Source organism: Salvelinus namaycush, chromosome 19 (genome assembly GCF_016432855.1).
Source record: "Salvelinus namaycush isolate Seneca chromosome 19, SaNama_1.0, whole genome shotgun sequence".
Lineage (NCBI taxonomy): Eukaryota > Metazoa > Chordata > Actinopteri > Salmoniformes > Salmonidae > Salvelinus > Salvelinus namaycush.
The window spans coordinates 15,166,588-15,191,317 of record NC_052325.1 but is presented as its reverse complement, the minus strand read 5'-3'; the positions used below and the strand labels follow the sequence as shown (position 1 = coordinate 15,191,317).

Below are 24,730 nucleotides of genomic sequence, written 5' to 3'. Positions count from 1 at the left end.
TCAAGGAGCGCAATGCGAGCTAAATCAAGTGCACCTCATGTATTGACCCTCCCCAAGTGTTTAAATCAACTTCCGGTTTCATCACAACTTTGAAATTCACTTTCAACAAGTGAACGAGAGAGGGAAGTAGTCGTGCTTGTTAGATCGAGGTGTTGATTGTATTGATAATCGCTTGAGTAATATCGAAGACCCAGGACGATGTATGTGTGTTTTAATCTGTCGATGTTAAGTAGCTATGTTTTTTAATGGCAATCTGTACCTACATTGTCCTTTATCCGTAAACTAAAGGAAGGTAAAGTTAAGATAGTTTGAAGTGTGTCTCTGCTACACCGCTGAGGAAGGCTGCCAAGCGGCGCGGGGCAAGAACCATGCCCGAGCTTTCCAAGATGAGGAAGCCCGACGTCAAGGTTGTCATTCTGGGCGACATGAACGTTGGGAAGACCTCACTGCTCCACAGGTACACGGATAGGAAGTTTAAAGACACCATGAGCACTGTCGGAGGGGCGTTTTTCCTCAAACAGTGGGGACCCTACAATATCTCAATTTGGGACACTGCTGGTAAGGTGTTCATTATTGACTGTTATGAGTAGGTCTCGTTTATAGTAGGTCTTACGTTATTTTCCTAATTGTTTTAATATCCACAGCCTGTTTAGAGTAGGGCCTTACACGTGTAACAATCAGTGTAGCCTGAGTAACCTTTGTCACTTTATAATGGTCAGCTCTGTTGTTGATTTCCACTGTGTTTACCTGTGGAGTGTACGTGACTCCTCCACCTGAGGGTTGCTTGGCTGGGACAGTCCCTTTCATGTGACTGTGGCCAGATCAGATTAGTGATCTGGCCTACCAGGTTAAATGGGCTACTGGACAAGAATTACAGATGTTGGACAAGTTGATTACTATTATGTTGGACTAGGTCATATTGGACAGATTAAATTGCCATTAAATCATAGTACATCTGAAATTGGTCTATTCTAATTCTACAAAACCCATCTCAAATTCTAGTTGGCACTGTGGATGAGGTCATATCACATGATTTTATATAGTGCTACACTAAAACTTAATGATGTTGCACATTTTCAAGGTTCAAGATGTTCAGGGACAATAACATCACATTATGTATCTCTATATTTATTCCATCCACCAAGGGTAAGGCTATATCCTTCCTAGCCCAATATTGGACTAAAGGAGCCTAACATTACTCTTTAGTCCAAGGACCTTCCTTACATGTTCTGTTTAACCTTTTTTTGTTTTTTTGAAAATGAATTCTCACTGATATGAAAGATAAGTTACTTATGCTTCCAAAACCATGTCGCAAGCGATGCGTGTTAATGTTCAGTCCGAGCGCCGCAACGCTTAACAAAACACCCCCTATAGAAGACGCCTTCGTCCGATGACTCTTATGCGTAATGTAATCGAACTTAGTCATGATCAAGGGCTATATCTTTCCAGATCTGGTGTTAGATATTGGACTGGGGGCAAAGCCCAACATCCAACACTGTTGATTTTTACCATATTTAAAAAAAAAACTGGTTGGTATAAGGGGTGATGAAATGCAGACAATCAAGTCAACATAATGACAATGAATGTACAGTTGAAGTCGGAAGTTTAAATACACTTAGGTTGGAGTCATTAAAACTTGTTTTTCAACCACCACACACATTTCTTGTTAACAAACTATAATTTTGGCAAGTCGGTTAAGACATCTACTTTGTGCATGACACAAGTAATTTTTCCAACAATTGTTTACAGACAGATTATTTCACTTATAATTCCCTGTATCACAATTCCAGTGGGTCAGACGTTTACATACACTAAGTTGACTGTGCCTTTAAACAGCTTGTAAGATTCCAGAAAATTATGTCATGGCTTTAGAAGCTACTGATAGGCTAATTGACATAATTTGAGTCAATTGGAGGTGTACCTGTGGATGTATTTCAAGGCCTACCTTCAAACGCTGTGCCTATTTGCTTGACATCATGGGAAACTCAAAAGATATCAGCCCAAAAAATTGTAGGCCTCCACAAGTCTGGTTCATCCTTGGGAGCAATTTCCAAACGCCTGAAGGTACCACGTTCATCTGTACAAACAATAGTACGCAAGTATAAACACCATGTGACCACGCAGCCGTCATACCGCTCAAGAAGGAGACGCGTTCTGTCTCCTAGAGATGAACGTACTTTGGTGCGAAAAGTGCAAATCAATCCCAGAACAACAGCAAAGGACCTTGTGAAGATGCTGGAGGAAACGGGTACAAAAGCCCACGTGAATAGCCCCCGTTATATGCAACTTTTCAGGGAAGTTAGGAACCAATATACACAGGCAGTTAGGAAAGCGAAGGCTAACTTTTTCAAGCAGAAATTTGCATCCTGTAGCACAAACTCAAAAAAGTTCTGGGACACTAAAGTCCATGGAGAATAAGAGCACCTCCTCCCAGCTGCCCACTGCACTGAGGCTAGGAAACACTGTCACCACCGATAAATCCACTAATTGAGAATTTCAATAAGCATTTTTCTACGGCTGGCCATGCTTTCCACCTGGCTACCCCTACCCCGATCAACAGCCCTCCACCCCCCACAGCAACTTGCCCAAGCCTCCCCCATTTCTCCTTCACCCAAATCCAGATAGCTGATGTTCTGAAAGAGCTGCAAAATCTGGACCCCTACAAATCAGCCGGGCTAGACAATCTGGACCCTCTCTTTCTAAAATTATCTGCCAAAATTGTTGCAACCGCTATTGCTAGCCTGTTCAATCATCTGAGATTCCCATAGATTGGAAAGCTGCCGCGGTCATCCCCCTCTTCAAAGGGGGAGACACTCTAGACCCAAACTGCTACAGACATATCTATCCTACCCTGCCTTTCTAAGGTCTTCGAAAGCCAAGTTAACAAACAGATTACCGACCATTTAGAATCCCACCGTACCTTCTCCGCTATGCAACCTGGTTTCAGAGCTGGCCATGGGTGCACCTCAGCCACGCTCAAGGTCCTAAACGATATCATAACCGACATCGATAAGAGACATTACTGTGCAGCCATATTTATCGACCTGGCCAAGGCTTTCGACTCTGTCAATCACCACATTCTTATTGGCAGACTCAACAGCCTTGGTTTTTCAAATGATTGCCTCGCCTGGTTCACCAACTACTTCTCTGATAGATAAATCGGAGGGCCTGTTGTCCGGACCTCTGGCAGTCTCTATAGGGGTGCCACAGGGTTCAATTCTCGGGCCGACTCTCTTCTCTGTAAACATCAATGATGTCGCTCTTGGTGCTGGTGATTCTCTGATCCATCTCTACGCAGACGACACCATTCTGTATACCTCTGGCCATTCTTTGGACCCTGTGTTAACTAACCTCCAGACGAGCTTCAATGCCATACAACTCTCCTTCCGTGGCCTCCAACTGCTCTTTAATGCAAGTAAAACTAAATGCATGCTCTTCAACCGATCGCTGCCCGCCCGTACAGCATCACTACTCTGGACGGTTCTGACTTAGAATATGTGGACAACTACAAATACCTAGGTGTCTTGTTAGACTGTAAACTCTCCTTCCAGGCTCGCATTAAGCATCTCCAATCCAAAATTAAATCTCGAATCGGCTTCCTATTTCTCAACAAAGCATCCTTCACTCATGCTGGCAAACATACACTCGTAAAATTTACCATCCTACCGATCTTCGACTTCGGCGTAGTCATTTACAAAATAGCCTCCAACACTCTACTCAACAAATTGGATGCAGTCTATCACAGTTCCATCCGTTTTGTCACCAAAGCCCCATATACTACCCACCACTGTGACCTGTACGCTCTCGTTGGCTGGCCCTCGCTTCATACTTGTCACCAAACCCACTGGCTCCAGGTCATCTACAAGTCTCTGCTAGGTAAAGCCCTGCCTTATCTCAGCTCACTGGTCACCATAGCAGCACCCACCCGTAGCACACGCTCCAGCAGGTATATCTCACTGGTCACCCCCAAAGCCAATTCTTCCTTTGGCCGCCCTGCCTTCCAGTTCTCTGCCCTCAATGACTGGAACGAACTGCAAAAATCACTGAAGCTGGAGACTCATATCTCCCTCACTAGCTTTAAGCACCAGCTGTCAGAGCAGCTCACAGATCACTGCACATGTACATAGCCCATCTGTAAATGGTCCATCCAACTACCTCATCCCCATACTGTATTTATCTATTTATCTTGCTCCTTTGCACCACAGTATCTCTACTTGCACATTCATCTTCTGCACATCCACAATTCCAGTGTTTAATTGCTATATTGTAATTACTTCGCCACCATGGCCTATTTATTGCCTTACCTCCCTTATCCTACCTCATTTGCACATGCTGTATATAGACTTTTTCTACTGTATTATTGACTATGTTTGTTTATTCCATGTGTAACTCTGTGTTGTTGTTTGTGTCAAACTGCTTTGCTTTATCTTGGCCAGGTCAGTTGCAAACGAGAATTTGTTCTAAACTAGCCTACCTGGTTAAATAAAGGTGAAATAAATAAAAATATTGTACTTTTTGGAGAAATATCCTCTGGTCTGATGAAACAAAAATATAACTATTTGGCCATTATGACCATCGTTTGGAGGATAAAGGGGGAGGCTTGCAAGCCAAAGAACACCATCCCAACCGTGAAGCACGGGGGTGGCAGCATCATGTTGTGGGGGTGCTTTGCTGCAGGAGGGACTGGTGCACTTCACAAAATAGATGGCATCATGAGGGAGGAAATTTATGTGAATATATTGAAGCACCATCTCAAGACATCAGTCAGAAAGTTAAAGCTTGGTCGCAAATGGGTCTTCCAAATGGACAATGACCTCAAGCATACTTCCAAAGTTGTGGCAAAATGGCTTAAGGATAACAAAGTCAAGGTATTGGAGTGGCCATTACAAAGCCCTGACCTCAATCCTATAGAAAATGTGTGGGCAGAACTGAAAATATGTGTATGAGCAAGGAGGCCTACAAACCTGACTCAGTTACACCAGCTCTGTCAGGAGGAGTGGGCTAAAATTCACCCAACTTATTGTGGGAAGCTTGTGGAAGGCTACCTGAGCCGTTTGACCCAAGTTAAACAAGTTAAAGGCAATGCTACCAAATACTAATTGAGTGTATGTAAACTTCTGACCCACTGGGAATGTGATGAAAGAAATAAAAGCTGAAATAAATCACTCTACTATTATTCTGACATTTCACATTCTTAAAATAAAGTGGTGATCCTAACTGACCTAAGACAGGGAATTTTTACTACGATTAAATGTCAGGAATTGTGAAAAACTGAGTTGAAATGTATTTGGCTAAGGTGTATGTAAACTTCCGACTTCAACTGTATATGCAATATTGTATTGACCAGAGTTTCAATTAATTAGGTTTTGGGTTATTAGACCTAATTTTCAGAAAGACACACAGGCCTAGGCCTAAACTCGACATTCAGTGTTTTTGAAATCCTGATTGGCACACTTGTGAGGCTAATGCCCTCGCCTCATTGGAGGTTGTAACCTGGAAGTAATGATATGAATTGTTTTGGTCATTTGTATCAAATGGGCACTTCTGATACTTTATAATAACAGGTGAGATGAGAGGTTGGGATATATCAGTGCTTTGAACTTGGGTAAACATTTATCAAAATCATCTTAAATCACAGCAGGTGAAAGAAAGGTGAATTGGTTATATGACACAAGGAATATTACGACTATTAGAAAAAGCAAAATTATTTTGGTTGACTTACTGTAAGAAACTGGTGACAGAATGCTAAAACGAGTGTGTGTTTGCTTTGCACACCATTGTCAAAAGCAGTAAGGGGCTTAACACCAGCCCAGTGACTGTTGTTGTGTTAGAGAGATAGAAAAACCCCTGAGTCACCAAAACACAATTTCCTGCTCCTTATCCCCATGACCTCTCAGCAGTATGCTGTTGCCTGCCATGTCCACATCACAGGTTAAAATAGGAAGTATTATGATTGCACAATCAAGTCCGAAGTTCTTGGGGAAGGGGTTATGAGCCTTGTTAGTGAATGATTTACAGTATATAGAAGGGCTCAGACATTGTTGTAATTTCCCCGAAATCCTCCAATCCCGGCCAGACATCATGCTGACCATACTGGTGTAACATCTGATTCTGCAATCATGGAAACCAGAGGTGTTTCCCCCCCCCCCGTATTGTAATTGAATGCAAGGAATGAATATCAGAAAAGTCTATAGTATCAGAAACTAAGCAAATGAAAGGGGAACAGAACAGAAAATACCATTGTCAAACAGCCACGGTATTGGTTCCTTATTCTCTATGGGAGTTTCAACTCTGATTTATTTCACTGCTTACTTGAATTCTTATGACTATTGGGGAGGGTTAGCTTTTTAGTAAACAGTAGCCTACATAGGCCTAGGCCTACTTCCAAACACATACTACTTACTTACACATTGTCTCACTTCAACCAATGGATGTTTCAGTGGTAGGTGGATCAACTTCCTACGGAAGTTATAGAGCCAGTAGCCGGTGGCTGCCGTCGTCTTTAGCCCTTATGAGGGGAGGGGGTTTGGGTGACCGCATATGCTTCAACCTCCCACCCATTTACTGGACCTAATATAACCCTGGAGTGTCGAGTCATCTCCCTAACTAGCACATGTCTTCCTGACTGGCCCTCCTCCCTACAGATGTATCTGTGGGCAGAATAGGACCCTAGCCCTGCTGCCCCACAACGACTCTCTACCCTGTAGAGATTATTCTCAAACCAAATCTTCCTCAAACTCTCTTGATCCCAGGAAAATGGATGTGTCAGCATAAACTAGACTTTAGCTCAGCTCTCCTTATTTGGTGGGTTATGTATCAGGCAAGCTACTTCTGGATAGTCAGGCCTAAGGTTTGTAATTCGATATCTTACGACCTGTGAAACATTTCATTTGGACCGAGTTCAAAGGTTCCCAGGATTTCTGAACATATTTGGCAGATGTTCTGAACAAAGAGCTCTCTCACACACTCCACACTTGCACAAAGGCTCCCAGATGAGATTGCTGTACTGAAACACACACACACACACACACACACTCTCTGAAGAGCTTTTGTGTTATTCTACAACAATGGCTGCTTCTGTTTTTCGGCTACTGACTGTCTCGCTCTCTTTCTCTCGCTGTCTCTTTAGATCTCCCGCCCTCTCCCTTTTGTAATATGTAGGCTATAGGCTACCTGTAGTTTGGAAGCCCATTCTTTTTAAACTCGTGCCTTTTTGTCTGTGGTTGGTTTACCTTTATAGCTCAGTTGGTAGAGCATGGCGCCTGCAACGCTAAGCTAGTGGGATTGATTCCCGGGATCACCCATATGTAAAAAATGTATGCACGCATGACTAAGTCCTTTTGGTTAAAAGTGTCTGCTAAATGGAATTTATTATTGTTATTACTTGGTGTCCGTTGGTCTATATAAGAACATCATGAATCTATATCAAGTATTATGTATATGCATCTACTCTCCTGTGTGCTTCTAATGTTTTCTGGTCATCCTTCCCTGTGTGTGTCCCAGGTCGGGAGCAGTTCCACGGGCTGGGCTCCATGTACTGCCGGGGCGCTGCTGCTGCCATCCTCACCTACGATGTGACCAACTGGCAGAGCCTGGCTGAGCTGGAGGAGCGCTTCCTGTCCCTCACCGACACGGCCAATAATGACTGCATCTACGCCATCGTGGGCAACAAGGCTGACATCACAGACCCTCAGGCCCAGCTGCTAGCCAACCAGGATGGCCTGACAGCGGACCAGAGAGAGGGGGACAGGGAGAGGACTGGGGAGCCCAGGGTGCCTTCTGCCTGTCCCACCCCTCCAGCCTCCCCCATCTCCCTGTCAGGGGTGTCAGTCAACAAGCAGGTGAGCCGGGAGGACGCAGAGGCGTTGTATGGGAGGATCCTTAGATACAAGGGTCTGGAGGAGACGAACAGCCTGCCTGCGGACAAGATGTGCTTCGAGACTAGTGCCAAGACCGGCTATAACGTGGACACTCTTTTTGAGACGCTGTTCGATATGGTGCTGCCCTCCGTCCTCAAGAAGAGGACTGAGAGGGAGGGATCGCCCACCGTGGACCTGGAAGAGTGCAAAGGGACAGGAAAACGGGCTAGGGCCGCCTGCTGCTAGGGATTAGGGGGAGGTGGGGAGGGATGGATAAACTGTTTGGGGGTTTTAGACTGACCGTAAAGAGCTGAGTTCATGTCATCTGTATTGGTCTCCCAGGACATTCTGAGAATTTTCAGCGGTGACTGTTGATATACACACACACACCTGCACACACATTCATTCAATCAAGCTGTCAATCAAATTAATAATTAAAACAAGTAATTTAATTATTCTTTCAATGAGCCAGAAAGTACTATAGTGGAGAGCTGGAGTAAGGAGTTTTTGGATTTTAAACATCTTCGAGAGGTTCTGTATGGACTTGAGTTCAGGCCAGAATTTATGTATGTGTAGAGCAGGTTAGCATCTTTTGTAATTAATCTTCTCGGCAGAGTGGTCACTAGCTGGCGCATCCACAAAGTCATAAAATCAGATTTTTAAACTTAACCACACTGCTAACCATAACCTTAAATTAAGAGCAAAAAGCAATTTTTTTGTTTTCATTAATTTTTACAATATAATCAATTTTGACTGCAGGTGGCCCATCTATTGGCTCTAGGGCAAGATGCATGACATGTCAACCTGCATATGGATATGGGAAATAGGCTACTGGTACACAGTTCACCTGTTTATAAATCAATCATTGAATTTTTGTTCATTTTTTGGAATGAGAATGTCACTAACTTTGTTTCCATCCACAGTTTTTTGCGAGTAGTCATTCTGTATCAAAAAAAATAAATCATGACAACTGTGACGGAAACAGGAAGTTTCGGTACAATTTAATAACGCCAACAGATTTGTTCGTTTGACATGGTGGCATCCTTCTGTCGGTGAAATTAATTGCGCGAGAAATGTTGGTGGAAATGCCTTTATACGCAGATATTGTTACAATAACCAGCATATCGAAGTAAACTTGAGTCACACGATGATATGGTGTGTGTGTGGTCCCCCAAAACGACTCGGGAAAACGTAGTTTATTAGGCTACAGATGAAATAAGTTATGATGAACTTCACAGGGTGGTGAAAGTGCAAGGTGATGAGCTTGATAAATAAATATCGAGGGTCTTATTCTGGTGACGTGATTATCGATGCTTGACTGCCGTTTAACCAATAAAAATATCCATAATCTCATCACGTAGACTAAGCCTACCCAAACTGTATATGTGAGCTGTTGGCTAGAGCACACGTGCCAAGACCAGAGTAGCACATTTACTATTTTAACGCAACAGTTTTTATGAAAACTTAAGCGAAAGTATATTTTGTGTTCACTACGTCATCACGCACATCTTTTTTTTAATCCGCAACAAATCCGTTTGGTATAAACACACCACTGGTGGGAAAGTGCAGATTTTCTTTTCGTGGTTGTTAGAATATTCACATGAGAATTTGTCACCAAATGGATGGAAACCTAGCTACATATGCCCTTGTTCAACAGCAGTAATTGTTTGACTACCAGGGTGGCCACACTGAATTGTGTAAATTAATCCTATTTTAAAGATGTTTTAATGTTGGTTTAACAATCAGGCTTTACATTTGCTTAGGTGTGTTCTGTTGCATGTTTTTTTTCTTTCTGATTCCTTTTTTTCATGTAATTTGCACCAAATCTACACCACAATATGTGTAAGATACAAGTTTGATATTTTCAAATATACGATAAAAGATTCTTCTCATTTAGAAATAGGGGGATATAGTTTGTTTGAGCTAAAGTGTGAATGTCAATGCATGTACCACCAGCAGAAGTATAACAAAAAAAACATTTTATTTTTTGTTATGACTCAATTACAATAGAATTCAATGGATTCATAGCACATCGAACTCATGGCCAATTTTACAAAATATATTTTTTAGTTCTGAGCAAAATAAAAATCAAGTTCATTCAGTGGATATAAATATACGTAGGAAAGTAAATCAGTGCATTTTGTGACCAAAACAATATATGAATGGGTAAGAGCTGTAATATATATTGATACATACACTTGATATATTGTTAACAAACAGTTTGCACTGTAAGGCCTCTTGATGCATAAATGTTATGTTACGTGAGAAGAAGACTTGATGTAAAGCAGATTAATACTGAATGTTAAGAGCATTTCTTTTCACTTAAACTCAACCAAACCTCAACCAAACCTCATTTACAATTGGTAGAGGGTTAGTGTAGTGGCATTACTGTATACCTGAATAATAAAAGGTAAGCGCACTTAAACAATCTAAATAACTGAAGCAGTGCACACACAATCAATATTATCAATCATTAGATTCATTGATAACTGAAGCAGTGCGTACACAGGCATCTTTGGTTCTTTCAGCTGTATGGTCAGTTAAACATGTTAGGTACAGTGCATTCGGATAGTATACTTTTTCCACATTTTGTTACGGTACAGCCTTATTCTAAAATGGATGAAATTGTTCCCCCCCATCAATCACACACAATGACAAAGTGGTTTTTAGTGTTTTTGTATTAAAAACAAAAAACTGAAATTTTACATTAGTATTCAGACCCTTTACTCAGTACAGCCTGGAGACACTACAAGCTTGGCACACCTGTGGTTGGGGAGTTTCTACAGACAATTCCTTTGACCTCATGGCTTGGTTTTTACTCTGACATGCACTGTCAACTGTAGGGCCTTATATAGACAGGTGTGTGGCTTTCCAAATCATGTCCAATCAACAGAATTTATCACAGGTGGACTCCAATGAAGTTGTAGAAACAGTATGTCCAATGGAAACAATATGCACCTGAGCTCAATTTAGAGACTCATCGCAAAGGGTCTGGATACTTACGTAAATACGGTATTTCTGTGTTGTTTTTTTAATACATTTGTAAAAATGTTGAAAAAAACCTTTTGCTTTGTCATTTTAGAATAAGGCTGCAACGTAACAATGTGGGAAAAGTGAAGGGGTCTGAATACTTTCTAAATGCACTGTATACAACATAGCTGAGGTAATAAATTAGAGCACCATATCAAATAGAACGAACAATTTAAAAAATAACATTAACATGTATATTTCATATCGCTGTTGACTTCATGCCGGGGCTTCTTTTCCAATTATCACCACAGGACACTTGCTCTCCACTTGAAGCGTTCACACAGTCCTTCAGTCATCACAAGATGCTGATCTAAGGTCTGTTTTGTGTTCTCCCCTTTATGGCTAAGGTTAAGATTTAGGGAGGGTGAGCTGATCCTAGATCTGTGCCTAAGTGTAATGTCTACCTGAATTGTGTTTGGTGGGGGGGTACGGTCAAAGGAAATTACATCACAGGGTCAAAGGGGACTAAGTGTGAGCCAGGTCACAGGTTCTTCATGCAGACCTGACATCGGCTGATGCGTGAGAGGAGTTGGCCTGCTTTCAGGGTCTCGGAGGCAGGCTCTGCCTGGAAGGACTGTTCGATGGAGGTGAGCCAGAAGCTGTGTTTGTTGGCGAAGTAATGGCAGGTGCCCTTGGCCCCGTTACACTCGATGAAGGGAGTGGTGCGGAAGTCCTCCAGACAGGAACCAGGGGACGACAAAGACTGACCACCGCCCTCGTCACCTGCTGCTGTGTGCTGTGGGGAGACGAGGGAGGGGAAGAGATTGCTTTCATATGTCCTGTGTTTTCAGATCAATAAAGATGAAAAGGAGACTAGAATAGGCCACTTTAGACTGTCTATTAGAACAGGAAGCAAGAGACTCACCATAAGGAAGGAGTAGCCAATCCACAGGCTGCGCCAGCCCACGGGGCATTGTGGGATGGTGATGTCCTGGCTGTGCACGGCGACGGCGACAGACGGAGCCTCGCACACAGAGCAGCGGCTGATGTAGGGTTTGATCTCATCCTCTTCCACGGGCATCATGGGAAGGGGTGCGGTGGTGGACAGCCAATAGGATTTGTCATTGCGGCTGGCATAGTAGCAGACGTCTCCGGGGTTGCAGTACAGGAAGGGCATGGTGTTGAAACGAGGGAGGCAGGAGCCTGCCAGACCTGGGATCAATAGAAACATTGAATGAACCAATTAATCAATACATGTATTCATATAAAAGGATGACACAGTGCTACAGCCACTACATGCTAACTTGAGAGAGCCTAATTGGTTCTATCTGCCAATGAAATATCAAATAAAATCTGAATAGATACAAGAATAAACTAATAATTGTGTGGTCTTTTTTACATTTTGTGTCTTTTAGGTTTTCTCATCCTCTGTCTCACCTAGGTCCTGGTTGTGGGCCTTTTCCTGGCCCTCGAAGTACAGTAGACTGTAGCCATCCCACAGCTTGGACATGCCCACGGGGCACATGGGGGTCTGCTCTGATTGGCTGTGCTTCACCAGCAGATATCCCACACTCACACTGCGTCCAGGCATGCCAGGCAACCCTGTAGTACCTGGGTTACCACGGTGTCCTAGGGGTCAGAGAGAGAGGTTAAAATGTGACTATTAAAACCTACCCAAACCAGAAACCGTGGATAGATGGCAGCATTCGCGCAAAACTGAAAGCGCCAACCACCACATTTAACCATGGCAAGGCCTGGAAATATGGCCGAATACAAACAGTGTAGTTATTCCCTCCGTAAGGCAATCAAACAGGCAAAATGTCAGTACAGAGACAAAGTGGAGACGCAGACACGAGACGTATGTGGCAGGGTCTACAGACAATCACAAACTACAAATGGAAAACCAGCCACGTCGCGGACACCGACATCTTGCTTCCGGATAAGCTAAACATCTTTTCGCCCGCTTTGAGGATAACACAGTGCCACCGAAGAGGCCAGCTACCAAGGACTGTGGGCTCTCCTTCTCCGTGGCCGACGTGAGTAAGACGTTTAAGCGAGTTAACCCTTGCAAGGCTGCCAGCCCAGACGATGTTCCTAGCCACGTCCTCAGAGCATGCGCAGACCAGCTGACTGGTGTGTTTACGGACATATTCAAGCTCTCCCTATCTCAGTCTGCTGTTCCCACATGCTTCAAGATGTCCGCCATCGTTCCTGTACCCAAGAAAGCAAAAGGTAACTGAACTAGATGACTATCGCCCTGTACCACTCACTTCTGTCATCAATAAGTGCTTTGAGAGACTAGTCACATGTCACCTCTACCTTACCTGACACCCTAGACCGACTTCCATTTGCTTACCGCCCCAATAGATCCACAGACAACGCAATCGCCATCGCACTGCTCACTGCCCTATCCCATCTGGACAAGAGGAATACTTATGTAAGAATGCTGTTCATTGACTATAGCTCAGCATTCAACACCATAGTACCATCCAAGCTCATCATTAAGCTCGGGGCCCTGGGTCTGAACCCTGCCCTGTGCAACTGGGTCCTGGGCTTGCTGATGGGCCGCCCCCAGGTGGTAAAGGTAGGAAACAACACCTCCACTTCGCTGATCCTCAACTCAGGGGCCCCACAAGGGTGTGTGCTCAGCCCCCTCCTATACTCCCTGTTCACCCATGACTGTGTGGCCACACACGCCTCCAACTCAATCATCAAGTTTGCAGACGACACAACAGTAGTAGGCCTGATTACCAACAATGACGAGACAGCCTACAGGGAGGAGGTGAGGGCCCTGGGAGTGTGGTGCCAGAAAAATAACCTCTCACTCAACCTCTTCAAAACAAAGGAGCTGATTGTGGACTTCAGGAAAGAGCAGGGGGTGCACACCCCTATCCACATTGACAGGACCACAGTGAAGAAGGTGGAAAGCTTCAAGTTCCTCGGTGTACACATCACTGACAAACTGAAATGGTCCATCCACACAGACAGTGTTGTGAAGTAGGCGCTATTGCGCCTTCTTCAGGAGGCTGAAGAAATTTGTCTTGGCACCTAACACACCTCACAAACTTTTAGAGATGCACAATTGAGAGTATCCTGTCGGGCTGTATTACCGCCTGGTATGGCAACTGCCCCACCCGCAACCGCAGGGCTCTCCAGAGGGTGGTGCTGTCTGCCCAACGCATCACCGGGGGCAAACTACCCTCCAGGACACCTACAGCACCCGATGTCACAGGAAGACCAAAAAGATAATTAAGGACAACAACCCGAGCCACTGCCTGTTCACCCCGCTATCATCCAGAAGGCGAGTTCAGTACAGGTGCATCAAAGCTGGGACCTGAAAAAGAAACTGAAAAACAGCTTCTATCTCAAGGCCATCAGACTGTTAAATAGCCATCACTAGCACCTTAGAGGCTGCTGCCCTATATACATAGACCTGAAATCACTGGCCAATTTAATAATGGAACACTAGTCACTTTAATAATGTTTACATATTTTGCATTACTCATCTCATACGTATATACTGAATTCTATTCTATTGTACTGTATTTTAGTCTATACCGCTCCAACATTGCTCATCCAAATATTTATATATTCTTAATTCCATTCCTTTACTTTAGATTTGTGTGTATTGTTAGATATTACTGCACTGTTGGAGCTAGAAACACAAGCATTTCGCTACACCCGCAAACAACATCTGCTAAACATGTGTATGTGACCAATAACATTCGATTTGAAATGCCTCTGTGTATAAGAGAGGAATTGTGTGCAATTTATTCATATGTTCCTTTTTAATTTGTGTGTGGTTAAAATGAATTTAACATGAAATAACACTTTCAGACAGTAGGGAACCATGAGGCCCTTCTATGTATATATTGTTCTTTTCATCTTTACAATCATTTTAATGATCTTCTGATTTCATCTCTTCTGTTTGTGTTGGAAAGAGAAGGGTTAGGTTAATACTGAAGATAAAAAAATATCCCTGATTTTTCTTTTGTGATCTCTGTGTAGAAAAATCGAGCTGGCTCAACCAGCCATTGACCTTCAGAAGCTGGACAGAAGTCCTCTGCCATTCAACTGTACTAGAACAGAATTTTGGAGTGACAGTGGAATTAACCAATCACATTTTGACTTGCAATAGGAAACACAGAAAAATTGTAAAAAAGTGAGCGCAAAAGCAAATAATCAGTGGTGCAAGCTGTAGTTTTCCCATAATGCAAGTAACATTACCTAGATTCTGTTGTGGTAATGTGACAATGGCTGCAGCCGCTGTTCTCAACTTTAAGGTGGATGTTGTTGCTCAGTTATTAGCATCACCTTTTTCAAGATTATCTTTCAAATTTCGTTTACAAACTATCATCTGGTGAGTGGCACTGTTTGTTGTTGCAGCTTGCTTGCTGTTAGCTACAGTATCTCTTGGAAAATAATGACTGTGAAATAATGACATTGTTGCATTTAAACTTTAGATCACCGGTTAGTGAGATGACCGTGATAAAATATTTTTGCAATGGGAAGTAATAGCTGATTTGTTCATTTCATTCTGGAAATGAAATGGTTGTGCTTTTGTAAGGTTATGATTTTATGCCTACTGGAGTGAATGGGCTGCGAACTCTAACAATATTTGATGCTGTGTGTGACTGCTGTCGCCTGTCTATGTGTTTAACCAAGTGCACAAGTATTACGGTCGCTGGTCTTTCAGCACCACAAGCCTGTCACCTTTGATGTGACACTGCTGTTCTCGCTATTGGTGATAGTGGTGTTAGGCTACCAGGCTGGTTGCATTATTTTATACTGTGTGTCACATGTTGCGTCTGTGCCGGTTCTGTCTAGAACTAGAATGGTCTGACTACAGAAGATATAATGTCAGGCGCATTAAGTGAAGCTATGTTTTCTTCTGTTATATTCTAGATTTTTGATACGTATTGGAAGATTTTTGGTCCCTCTGAAGGCCTAAATCCTATAGTCACGGTTCGCCACTGCTTTCAGGTAAAACAAGAGAACCATGAGAACTGTCAATGGAATACAGGTTTTAATTCATTTCAGATCAGCCACCTAAAATCCTGGCCCCTTCAGCACTAAACTAATTACATAACTAATAATCCCTACAGGCCATGGGTAATTTCTCTCATAAAACACCTGCGGCTCATTCAAACAAATAACACTCTGACCCAAACCCTCTGGTGGAAACTAGCTCCCTGCCTCACTCCCATTCTTAATCCCTTAATCCAGGCCTGATTGCTGTAATCCTTATATTCCCTGGCATGGCTGCCTTACTGTACCTACCTTCCATGCCTTGAAGACCAAGGTGGCCCCTCCCTCCGTCATTCCCACGGTACCCGGGGGTACCCGGTCTGCCACCCACCCCTGGCATCCCCTTCTGCCCCTGGGGGCCCAGGTAGCCTAAATTGGAAGGGGGGGGGGGGGTTAAAGAAGGGGTAAGGTAGAAGCAAAAAGAGGGGAATGGTCATTCAGTGAAGAAAGTCAGCCAATCCTACAGAAGCACTTGTATAAAGAACAACATTTGACATAGAGAAGTACATAACAATATTGTTACACAATATGAGGTAGTTGTGCTGCTGGATCCTCCTACCTGGAGCTCCAGGGGGTCCTTTCGGACCAGTCTCCCCTCGTACCCCCTCTGGTCCTCGGATGCCCTGAGGCCCTGGAGCACCCCTTTCTCCTGGCATCCTGAGGGGGACTGGGGCTGGGCCCTGGTTACCTGGGGCTCCCGGATAACCTGCAGGACCGGACCAGGTCACACACATTTTGTACGTGAGAAACAGGAAACTTTAATAATAGTGTAGGTGATTTTCAGGTGAATTATAGTGAGGTGCAGATTGATATCAAACCGAGGGAGATGATGTCTACCTATGGGTCCAGTACTTCCTTTTGGGCCGGAAGGACCTCGGTCTCCTTGGAAACCAAACCTACCAGGAATTCCCATCATCCCTTGCTCTCCCTTCACACCTTTGGGAAAAAACCATGGCTGTTACTAATTTTACTGTTTCAGTACAAAATAACCAGCTCAATAATCCCTCCTTGTCAAATGTGAAACAGAAAGCCATCTACGATGGATAATAAAACATAATTCTGGATTGTATTTCGGAATTCCCACTCGGGCTACTATAATTCTATGATCTGTACCTTTCTTCCCAGACACTCCACTCTGTCCTTTGTAGCCTGATGGTCCCTGATCCCCCTGCTTTCCTTTCAGACCAGAGAATCCAGGGAAGCCATAGTGGCCAGCTAAACCCTTCTCTCCATATGGAGAGGGCTCACCAGGATATCCACGGGGCCCAGGGAAACCTATGAAACAGAACAATCATTATTAGCACACCAAATACATACACCAACCAAACACATCCCACACACCATGCACACCACATCCCAGAGGATACATACTTAGTTAATCTACTGTAAATCCACGCATTCCCCACTCTACTATACCTGGCAGCCCTTTGGATCCAGGGAAGCCAGGGTCTCCTGATGGTCCAGGTGTGTCTGAGGTGCCCTGTGGTCCATGGGGGCCCTGAAACCCTGGGGGTCCCACCTGGCCCTGGTCACCTGAGTACAAGGGACAAAAAAAGAAGAGAAGGGGGAGGTCTTAGATACTTTGAAATACTAAATGTCCTCCAAACCTTGTAAAAAAAGATGCAATGTGTCTTTTGGAGCAATGACTAACCTGGTTGTCCTTGAACGCCCTTCAAACCCAGCGATCCTGGGGTCCCGACCTCTGAGTTGGGTATACCTGTCTCACCCCTCGTTCCCTTAGCACCAGGAACACCTGGGGTTCCCAAGTTATCCTGACCTGGAAGTCCAGGGATGCCCTTCTCACCCTTCAGTCCATCCAGTCCCAATATACCCTTTAGTCCAGGAAAACCTGCAGAAAGGAGCAGATCAAACACAATGATAAGGCAAAGGTGTTGTGTGTGCACATCTGTGCTTTTGTGTGTGTGTGTGTGTGTGTACCTCTCTGTCCTGGGAAGCCTGGTCGTCCATTTGTGCCTGATTCTCCGGGGACCCCAGGCCATCCCTTCGTACCCTGGTTGCCTTGAAACCCTCCTTGACCATCAGATCCTGGAGACAGCAACCACAGTCAGACACAAACAACAGTCATACACAGGCAACAGTCAGACACAGGCAATGAATGACACTCATTTAAAAAATGTGAGCAACATGGTAGGAAGTCAAGTCTCTTACCTATAGGACCTCCTGTGCCAGGCTCTCCCGGCCCCCCTTTCATGCCGTCAATACCATGGAAACCACCACCGCCCCTGTCTCCCAGATTCCCAATGTAGCCCTTCTGACCTGTAGGGAGAGACAGAGGGCATCAGGAACACTGCTACCATGTTAACACATCTCAGACAGCATCTTAGTAAAACTAGACTCCTTTTCTTCATCTGTACTGTTATCAATATGGTGGAGGCCTACCACTACCAGGTGCACTGTATTTTCTCTCACCAGTCCACAGTTCCTAATGCAAATGAAGGAAGCAAGCCTCAATGAGTGACTCACCTGGAACCCCTGGGAAACCATCCTCCCCCCTCAGTCCTGTGGATCCGGGCATGTCGATTATGGGACCCTCCTCACCTGGAGAAGAAAACAATGAGGCGTATTTCAGCCAGTGCCTTTCACTACTCAGTCTTCTATTTAAATGTTAAATAGTCCTGGGACTTTCGCTTCGAATCCAAGTGCTTAACTTCTTTGGGGTAGGGGGCAGTATTTTCACGTCCGGATGAAAAGCGTGCCCAGAGTAAACTGCCTGCTACTCAGGCCCAGATGCTAGGATATGCATATTATTAGTGGACTTGGATGGAAAACACTCTGAAGTTTCTAAAACTGTTGGAATGATGTCTGTGAGTATAAGATAACTCATATGGCAGGCAAAAACCTGAGACAAAATCCAACCAGGAAGTGGGAAATCTGAGGTTTTTAGTTTTTCAACTCTTTGCTTATCCAAGATACAGTGGAAATGGGGTCACGTTGCACTTCCTAAGGCTTCCACTAGATGTCAACAGTCTTTAGAACCTTGTTTGATGCTTCTACTGTGAAGTGGGGGCGAATGAGAGGGGATTGAGTAAGGTCTGCCATGAGCTGACCATGCGCTGACCATGCGCGTTTATGTGAGAGTTAGCTTGAGTTCCATTGCATTTCTGAAGACATAGGAATTCTCCGGTTGGAACATTATTGAAGATTTATGTTAAAAACATCCTAAAGATTGATTCTATACTTCGTGTGACATGTTTCTACGGACTGTAATATGACTTCGTCTGAACTTTTGCCTGGACCTGCCCCCGCGTCGTGAGTTTAGATTGTGTACTGAACGCGCGAACAACAAGGAGGAATTTGGACATAAATAATGAACATTATCGAACAAAACAAACATTTATTGTGGAACTGGGATTCCTGGGAGTGCATTCTGAATGAAGATCATCAAAGATAAGTGAATATTTGTAATGCTATTTCTGACTTCTGTTGACTCCAACATGGCGGATATCTCTTTGGGTTGATTTGTCGTCTGAGCGCCGTACTCAAATTATTGCATGGTTTGCTTTTTCCGTAAAGTTTTTTTGAAATCTGACACAGCGGTTACATTAAGGAGAAGTGGATCTAAAATTCCATGTATAACACTTGTATTTTCATCAACATTTATGATGACTATTTCTGTAAATTGATGTGGCTCTCTGCAAAATCACCGGATGTTTTGGAACTACTGAACATAACGCGCCAATGTAAACTCAGATTTTTGGATATAAATATGAACTTTACCGAACAAAACATACATGTATTGTGTACCATGAAGTCCTATGAGTGTCATCTGATGAAGATCATCAAAGGTTAGTGATTAATTTTATCTATATTTCTGCTTTTTGTGACTCCTCTCTTTGGCTGGAAAAATGGCTGTGTTTTTCTGTGACTTGGCTCTGACCTAACATAATCGTTTGGTTTGCTTTCGTCGTAAAGCCTTTTTGAAATCGGACACTGTGGCTGGATTTACAACAAGTGTATCTTTAAAATGGTGTAAAATACATGTATGTTTGAGGAAGTTTAATTATGGGATTTCTGTTGTTTTGAATTTGGCGCACTGCAGTTTCACTGGCTGTTGACGAGGTGAGACTCTACCGTCCCACATACCCTAGAGAGGTTAACAAAGACAAGTTTAAACTGAGTTGAAACAGCTGGAAAGTGAAGTTTGGATGACTACTGGCGTCTACGGCAGTGGAGGCTGCTGAGGGGAGGACGGCTCATAATAATGGTTGGAACGGAGCGAATGGAATGTCATCAGACACGTAGAAAGCATGTGTTTGATACCATTCCACTTATTTTCCGCTACAGTAATTACCACTAGCCGTCCTCCCCAATTAAGGTGCCACCAACCTCCTGTGGTCTACGGTACTGTACTTATCAATCTGTGAGATTTGGGACAGACAGGGGCGTCATACCTTTGACACCCTTCCCTCCTGGATCTCCTGAAGATCCGTAGGCACCGGGGGTACCTTTCTCCCCCTAAGAAACAAACACAAGAAACACCACATTAGATCGGACAGAGATGTGTCTAACCTGTTTGTAGAACATGTTTAGCATGAACAATAAAGGGGGCTGGCTGCAGCAGAGATACAATGGGAACCAGACTACATGGTCTCACCCTGTGACCAGACATCCCAGGAAAGCCGCTGATTCCATTTGATCCAGTCGGACCTGGCATTCCTTTTGGCCCTGGAAGTCCCTGCGCCCCTGGGTTGCCTGGGAAACCCTTCTCATCGCTGGGGTCTCCGGGAACGCCATGGTAGCCCTCCATACCCGGAACTCCGGGAAAACCTTTAGGACCTGTAGAAGAGAAGTGGGGAAGGTGAAGAAGGGATGAGAATGAGAGGAGTGAAATTAGAAGGAGAGAAGGATGAGAGTATGTGAATAAAGAAGAGCGGGAGGGTATGAAGCCTGAATCACCTCTGGGTCCAGTAAATCCGATTTGTCCTGGTGTTCCATCTTCTCCCTTGGTCCCCTTCATGTCATTGATGATCTGACGAGGGATGTGGGGCTTCTCGCCTGGCAGGCCACTCAGACCACGTTCACCTAGGAGACAGCTGGTTTAAGTGTGAGTGTCCAACCAGATATAAGGATCTGATAAAGAGTAAGAGAAAGACAGGGAAAGAGAGTGGTAGAGCACAGAAAGACACATCATTCTAATTGACAGTTCAGTCTCACCCTTTGAACCATAGTCGCCCATGATTCCTTTCTGTCCAAATCCGCCAGGAATGCCATCCTCTCCCTTCTGTCCAGAGAAGCCCTTCAGGCCCGACTCACCGGGCATACCTCCAAACCCTGACATGCCACGAGAACCTTTGATACCTGGAACAGGAAGTGACATCACAGGTCAGGAGGAACGTCCTTACAGCAGCATGTGGCTATTATATATTTCAGCATTACTCACTGCAAAACTCCAGTGTGACATTGTATCCTCATATCAACTCTTCATCGGGAAATGACATGGAATGTGATCAGAGTATGACCATACTGTATATGACCACGAACTCTATAATTAGAACATTGGACAGAAATGACTCCACTGAGTATAGTATGTGTATAGTAAGTAACCTTTGAACCCTGGCAGGCCAGAGTGTCCTGTAGGTCCTGGCTCTCCAGGGTCACCCAGGTGTCCGGTGTTTCCCTCAGCACCCAGACCTCCAAACTCCCCTGGTGTCCCCTTTAGTCCTATTGGCCCCGGGGCGCCAGGATCCCCCTGATCACCCCTGCCTCCGCTCAAACCTGGAAGATACAAATACACAGTGTATTAGCTGTGAGTCAAAGAATTTCTTCCTCTTCAAAGCAAATTAAAAAAGTTAAAAAAGAGAAGTTAGTCAGTTGTGTGTCTGACCTGGTTGTCCGAAGCTTCCTGTTGGTCCATGGACTCCAGCCTGTCCGGGTACACCTTTCCAGCCGTACTTCCCAGCAGCTCCCGGTCTTCCTTGCTCCCCCTGTAGACCTGAAGGACCCACGTCGCCCTTGAACCCAATCATCCCAGGCATGCCACCCATCCCTGAGAGAGACGGGCAGAGAGAGAAGCCATTACAATAGCTATACATTACCACTCTTGAAAAGGTGGAGACATTGTAGTTTATTGAATGTCAACTTCAGTACACTGGTACGTTATGGTAGTACCCACCTGGGTAGCCCTCGTTTCCAGGCTCTCCGCTAAAACCTTTAGGTCCCTGCTCTCCAGGAAGACCCACTTCTCCAGTTTGTCCGGTCGACGCTCCCCAGATCTCCCCGTGTGGTCCCTTTTCCCCGGACTCCCCGTCCCGACCCTGTTGGCCTGGCAGACCTTGATCTCCAGGTTTACCCTTGGTGCCGGGCTGACCCAAGTCTCCACGGGGGCCAGTGAAACCTGAGAGAGGACCAGACCATCAGAACTATCACCATCAGCTGGTAGGAGGTTAGAACCTGGACTAAGATGTAATAAGTATTAAAGCACTATAGTACTCTATAGTGTGTCCATTACAAGTGGGAGTAAACGTATCTGTGTAGAGGGAGCGGATGTTATGTGTCTGTAACTAGAGCAAAAAGACTACTATTACAGCTAAAGCAGCAACATGATTACCTGGCTGTCCAGGAGACCCTCCTATGCCTTGCTCTCCTATCTCTCCTTTGGCCCCGTCATCTCCAAGTGGACCTGTGAATCCATTTTGACCTGGGATGCCTGAAGCACAGACAAAAGGACATACAGGAAGTTAATCATAAATGTGGATCTTGACAGGAAAATACCATGCAGGACATATGACACATTTTCTGTTTTGCATTCTAAAGCTCAAACTGAACTTAAAGGAAAAGTTACCTGGGAAACCCACTAACCCTTGGGGTCCTGGCATACCGGGTGGTCCGGGTACGGCATCACAATCGCCTGAGTAAAAATAACACACAATGGACATATTTAGATTGTATCAATAATTACTATGAGAACGGTCCTCCTTTTATAACTGCTGTTTCACTACTGTCTAATGAAGCTCTACTCCACATCTCATACTGTACATATCTGTGGAAACTTCTGTGCTTTTGCCTGCTTATTGCCTTGGTTCGACGATACTGTTTCCCAGTGTGGATTGTGGATCAGAGCATAGCGATAATAAAAGAATTTATACATATTAGCCAACTAACCAAAGACAAGACTATGAAGGGAGAAACCAGTTACAGAAAAGTAGCGCACTTAACTCTTACTCTATACACAGTGAGCACGGTTACATGCACACAATAATACGATTATTGTGAATAGTCAGATTAATATAATAGTTTGATTTAAACATTTCATGCTTTGAAGAATGATTTCCCTAATAATCCTGTTTACATGGACACATCTGAAATCAGGCTACCTGATGGGACTTCAAATCAGGCTACCTGATGGGACTTCAAATCAGGCTACGTGATGGGACTTCAAATCAGGCTACCCGATGGGACTTTGATAAATGCAGAAAATCACCAATCAAAATAAACGTTCTACCACTGCGACCATGTTATTTTTGTGAAGCATATTTGATTCTGAGTTGGGACATATACAGTTTGTATGTGAAAACTATTTCTAAGATAAATACATTTCTTTCTGAACTCACTTCACTTGCGCAAAAGAAGGAAGCTCGCACTGCTTGTGCTAGCACATGCGCAGATCATATATACCGTTGTTACTCTGATTAAGGCGATTACATGTCCTAATAATTTGAACGATTGCTTAGAAAACCAGGTGTTTTTAATCGCCGTATCCTTACATCGATTATGACCTTACGCCGATTAAGTTAAGCCGGGTAAAGTGTTTACATGACTAATGCCATACTTGGCTTACTGCCGTAATCAGTTTAATATCGAATTATTTGTGTGCATGTAAACATACTCACTGACTGTAAACAAACCCAAGACAGAAAGGCTACGGAAGCAAAGCACCAGTAGAAAAGTAGAGAAAGGTTCATGTAATGAAAATGCTGTTACTCCAGCTACCTTTGTCATTCAGTCGTCCATCTCCTCTCGGACTACAGCCAGACACTCCTTTCAATGGCAATAAGAGCGATTGGAAAGAGAGAGGGAGAAAGAAAAAGAGAGACATTCAACATAAGGGTTAGAAAAGCTCAAGCATGATCTCATACAAGCACTGTTGGGGCTGGTTTGAGTGATGCAGACAGACTGCATCAGGGCTCATCTGGAGAGCGAGATGAGGAACGATGAAGCATCATTTCAATCATGTACACAAGCAGGGATGGGCAAAAATGACAAAATACAATTACAAAATATCATAAATATTAATGTATCAAAATAAACAATATAATACTTGCGTTTTTAAATGTATTTAATTAAAATACATGTATTTTGTATTTTCAAATGCAGAAATACATTTGCAAGTAGTCGGCCCGAACAGCAACAACATTCTCAGTAACGGTTACAGAAACGTTTTACTTGCTAGGACTGTGATATGTTGTTGTTTATCTACCTTGGAATGCACTGACTGTAAGTCACTCTGGATAAGAGTGTCTACTAAATAACCAAAATGTAAATGTGTGTGAATATGAACATACCAAAATGAACTGCCAATCACACTGGGTATTATGATTGGCCTTGTTTCTGGGCAGAGCTCATTACAATAATACTAAGCATGCTTCGCAATTGTTCATTTTTACATATACGTTTTTATTTAGTTAATTTAGCAGACGCTCTTATCACACCATAGTGCCATCAGACTTCTGATACCAATGCAGGGTGAAAGGGGGGCCACAAAAGTGTATATATTTTTTTAAACCTTTATTTAACTAGGCAAGTCAGTTTAGAACAAATTCTTAATTACAATGACGGCCTACCCCGAACAACACTGGGCCAATTGTGCGCCGCCCTATGGGAGTTCCCATCACGGCCAGATGTGATACAGCCTG

The 24,730-nt window shown here is 44.0% G+C and overlaps 2 protein-coding genes across 2 annotated transcripts in view; one reads left to right on the top strand and one right to left on the bottom strand.

The window, feature by feature from the left end:
• Window positions 1-93: 93 nt before the first annotated feature.
• LOC120064191 (ras-related protein Rab-20-like) lies at window positions 94-8,841 on the top strand. Its single transcript, XM_039014590.1, has 2 exons — window positions 94-558; window positions 7,504-8,841. The coding sequence occupies exons 1-2, from the start codon at window positions 369-371 to the stop codon at window positions 8,103-8,105; spliced, it is 792 nt and encodes a 263-aa protein (XP_038870518.1). The 5' UTR covers window positions 94-368; the 3' UTR covers window positions 8,106-8,841.
• Window positions 8,842-10,910: 2,069 nt separating this feature from the next.
• Window positions 10,911-24,730, bottom strand: part of LOC120064170 (collagen alpha-2(IV) chain-like) — a 104,565-nt gene continuing 90,745 nt past the window's right edge. Inside the window, exons 26-47 of the mRNA XM_039014554.1 lie at window positions 23,808-23,855; window positions 22,660-22,725; window positions 22,426-22,524; window positions 21,991-22,212; window positions 21,703-21,864; window positions 21,423-21,593; window positions 21,033-21,176; window positions 20,775-20,900; window positions 20,473-20,654; window positions 20,270-20,333; window positions 18,342-18,416; window positions 18,027-18,134; window positions 17,796-17,903; window positions 17,509-17,706; window positions 17,274-17,390; window positions 16,971-17,132; window positions 16,695-16,793; window positions 16,417-16,563; window positions 16,110-16,226; window positions 12,267-12,458; window positions 11,755-12,041; window positions 10,911-11,625 (exon numbers count right to left, since the gene is read on the bottom strand). Of these exons, the coding sequence (XP_038870482.1) occupies window positions 11,371-11,625; window positions 11,755-12,041; window positions 12,267-12,458; window positions 16,110-16,226; window positions 16,417-16,563; window positions 16,695-16,793; window positions 16,971-17,132; window positions 17,274-17,390; window positions 17,509-17,706; window positions 17,796-17,903; window positions 18,027-18,134; window positions 18,342-18,416; window positions 20,270-20,333; window positions 20,473-20,654; window positions 20,775-20,900; window positions 21,033-21,176; window positions 21,423-21,593; window positions 21,703-21,864; window positions 21,991-22,212; window positions 22,426-22,524; window positions 22,660-22,725; window positions 23,808-23,855 (3,149 nt within the window). The 3' untranslated portion in view covers window positions 10,911-11,370. The remainder of the gene's footprint in view (window positions 11,626-11,754; window positions 12,042-12,266; window positions 12,459-16,109; window positions 16,227-16,416; window positions 16,564-16,694; window positions 16,794-16,970; window positions 17,133-17,273; window positions 17,391-17,508; window positions 17,707-17,795; window positions 17,904-18,026; window positions 18,135-18,341; window positions 18,417-20,269; window positions 20,334-20,472; window positions 20,655-20,774; window positions 20,901-21,032; window positions 21,177-21,422; window positions 21,594-21,702; window positions 21,865-21,990; window positions 22,213-22,425; window positions 22,525-22,659; window positions 22,726-23,807; window positions 23,856-24,730) is intronic.

Excerpts from the sequence above, each read along its gene's own strand:
- LOC120064191 (XM_039014590.1), top strand. The coding sequence starts at position 369 with ATGCCCGAGCTTTCCAAGATGAGGAAGCCCGACGTCAAGGTTGTCATT. Across the intron at positions 559-7,503 it reads CTCAATTTGGGACACTGCTG|GTCGGGAGCAGTTCCACGGG; the intron begins GTAAGGTGTTCA and ends TGTGTGTCCCAG.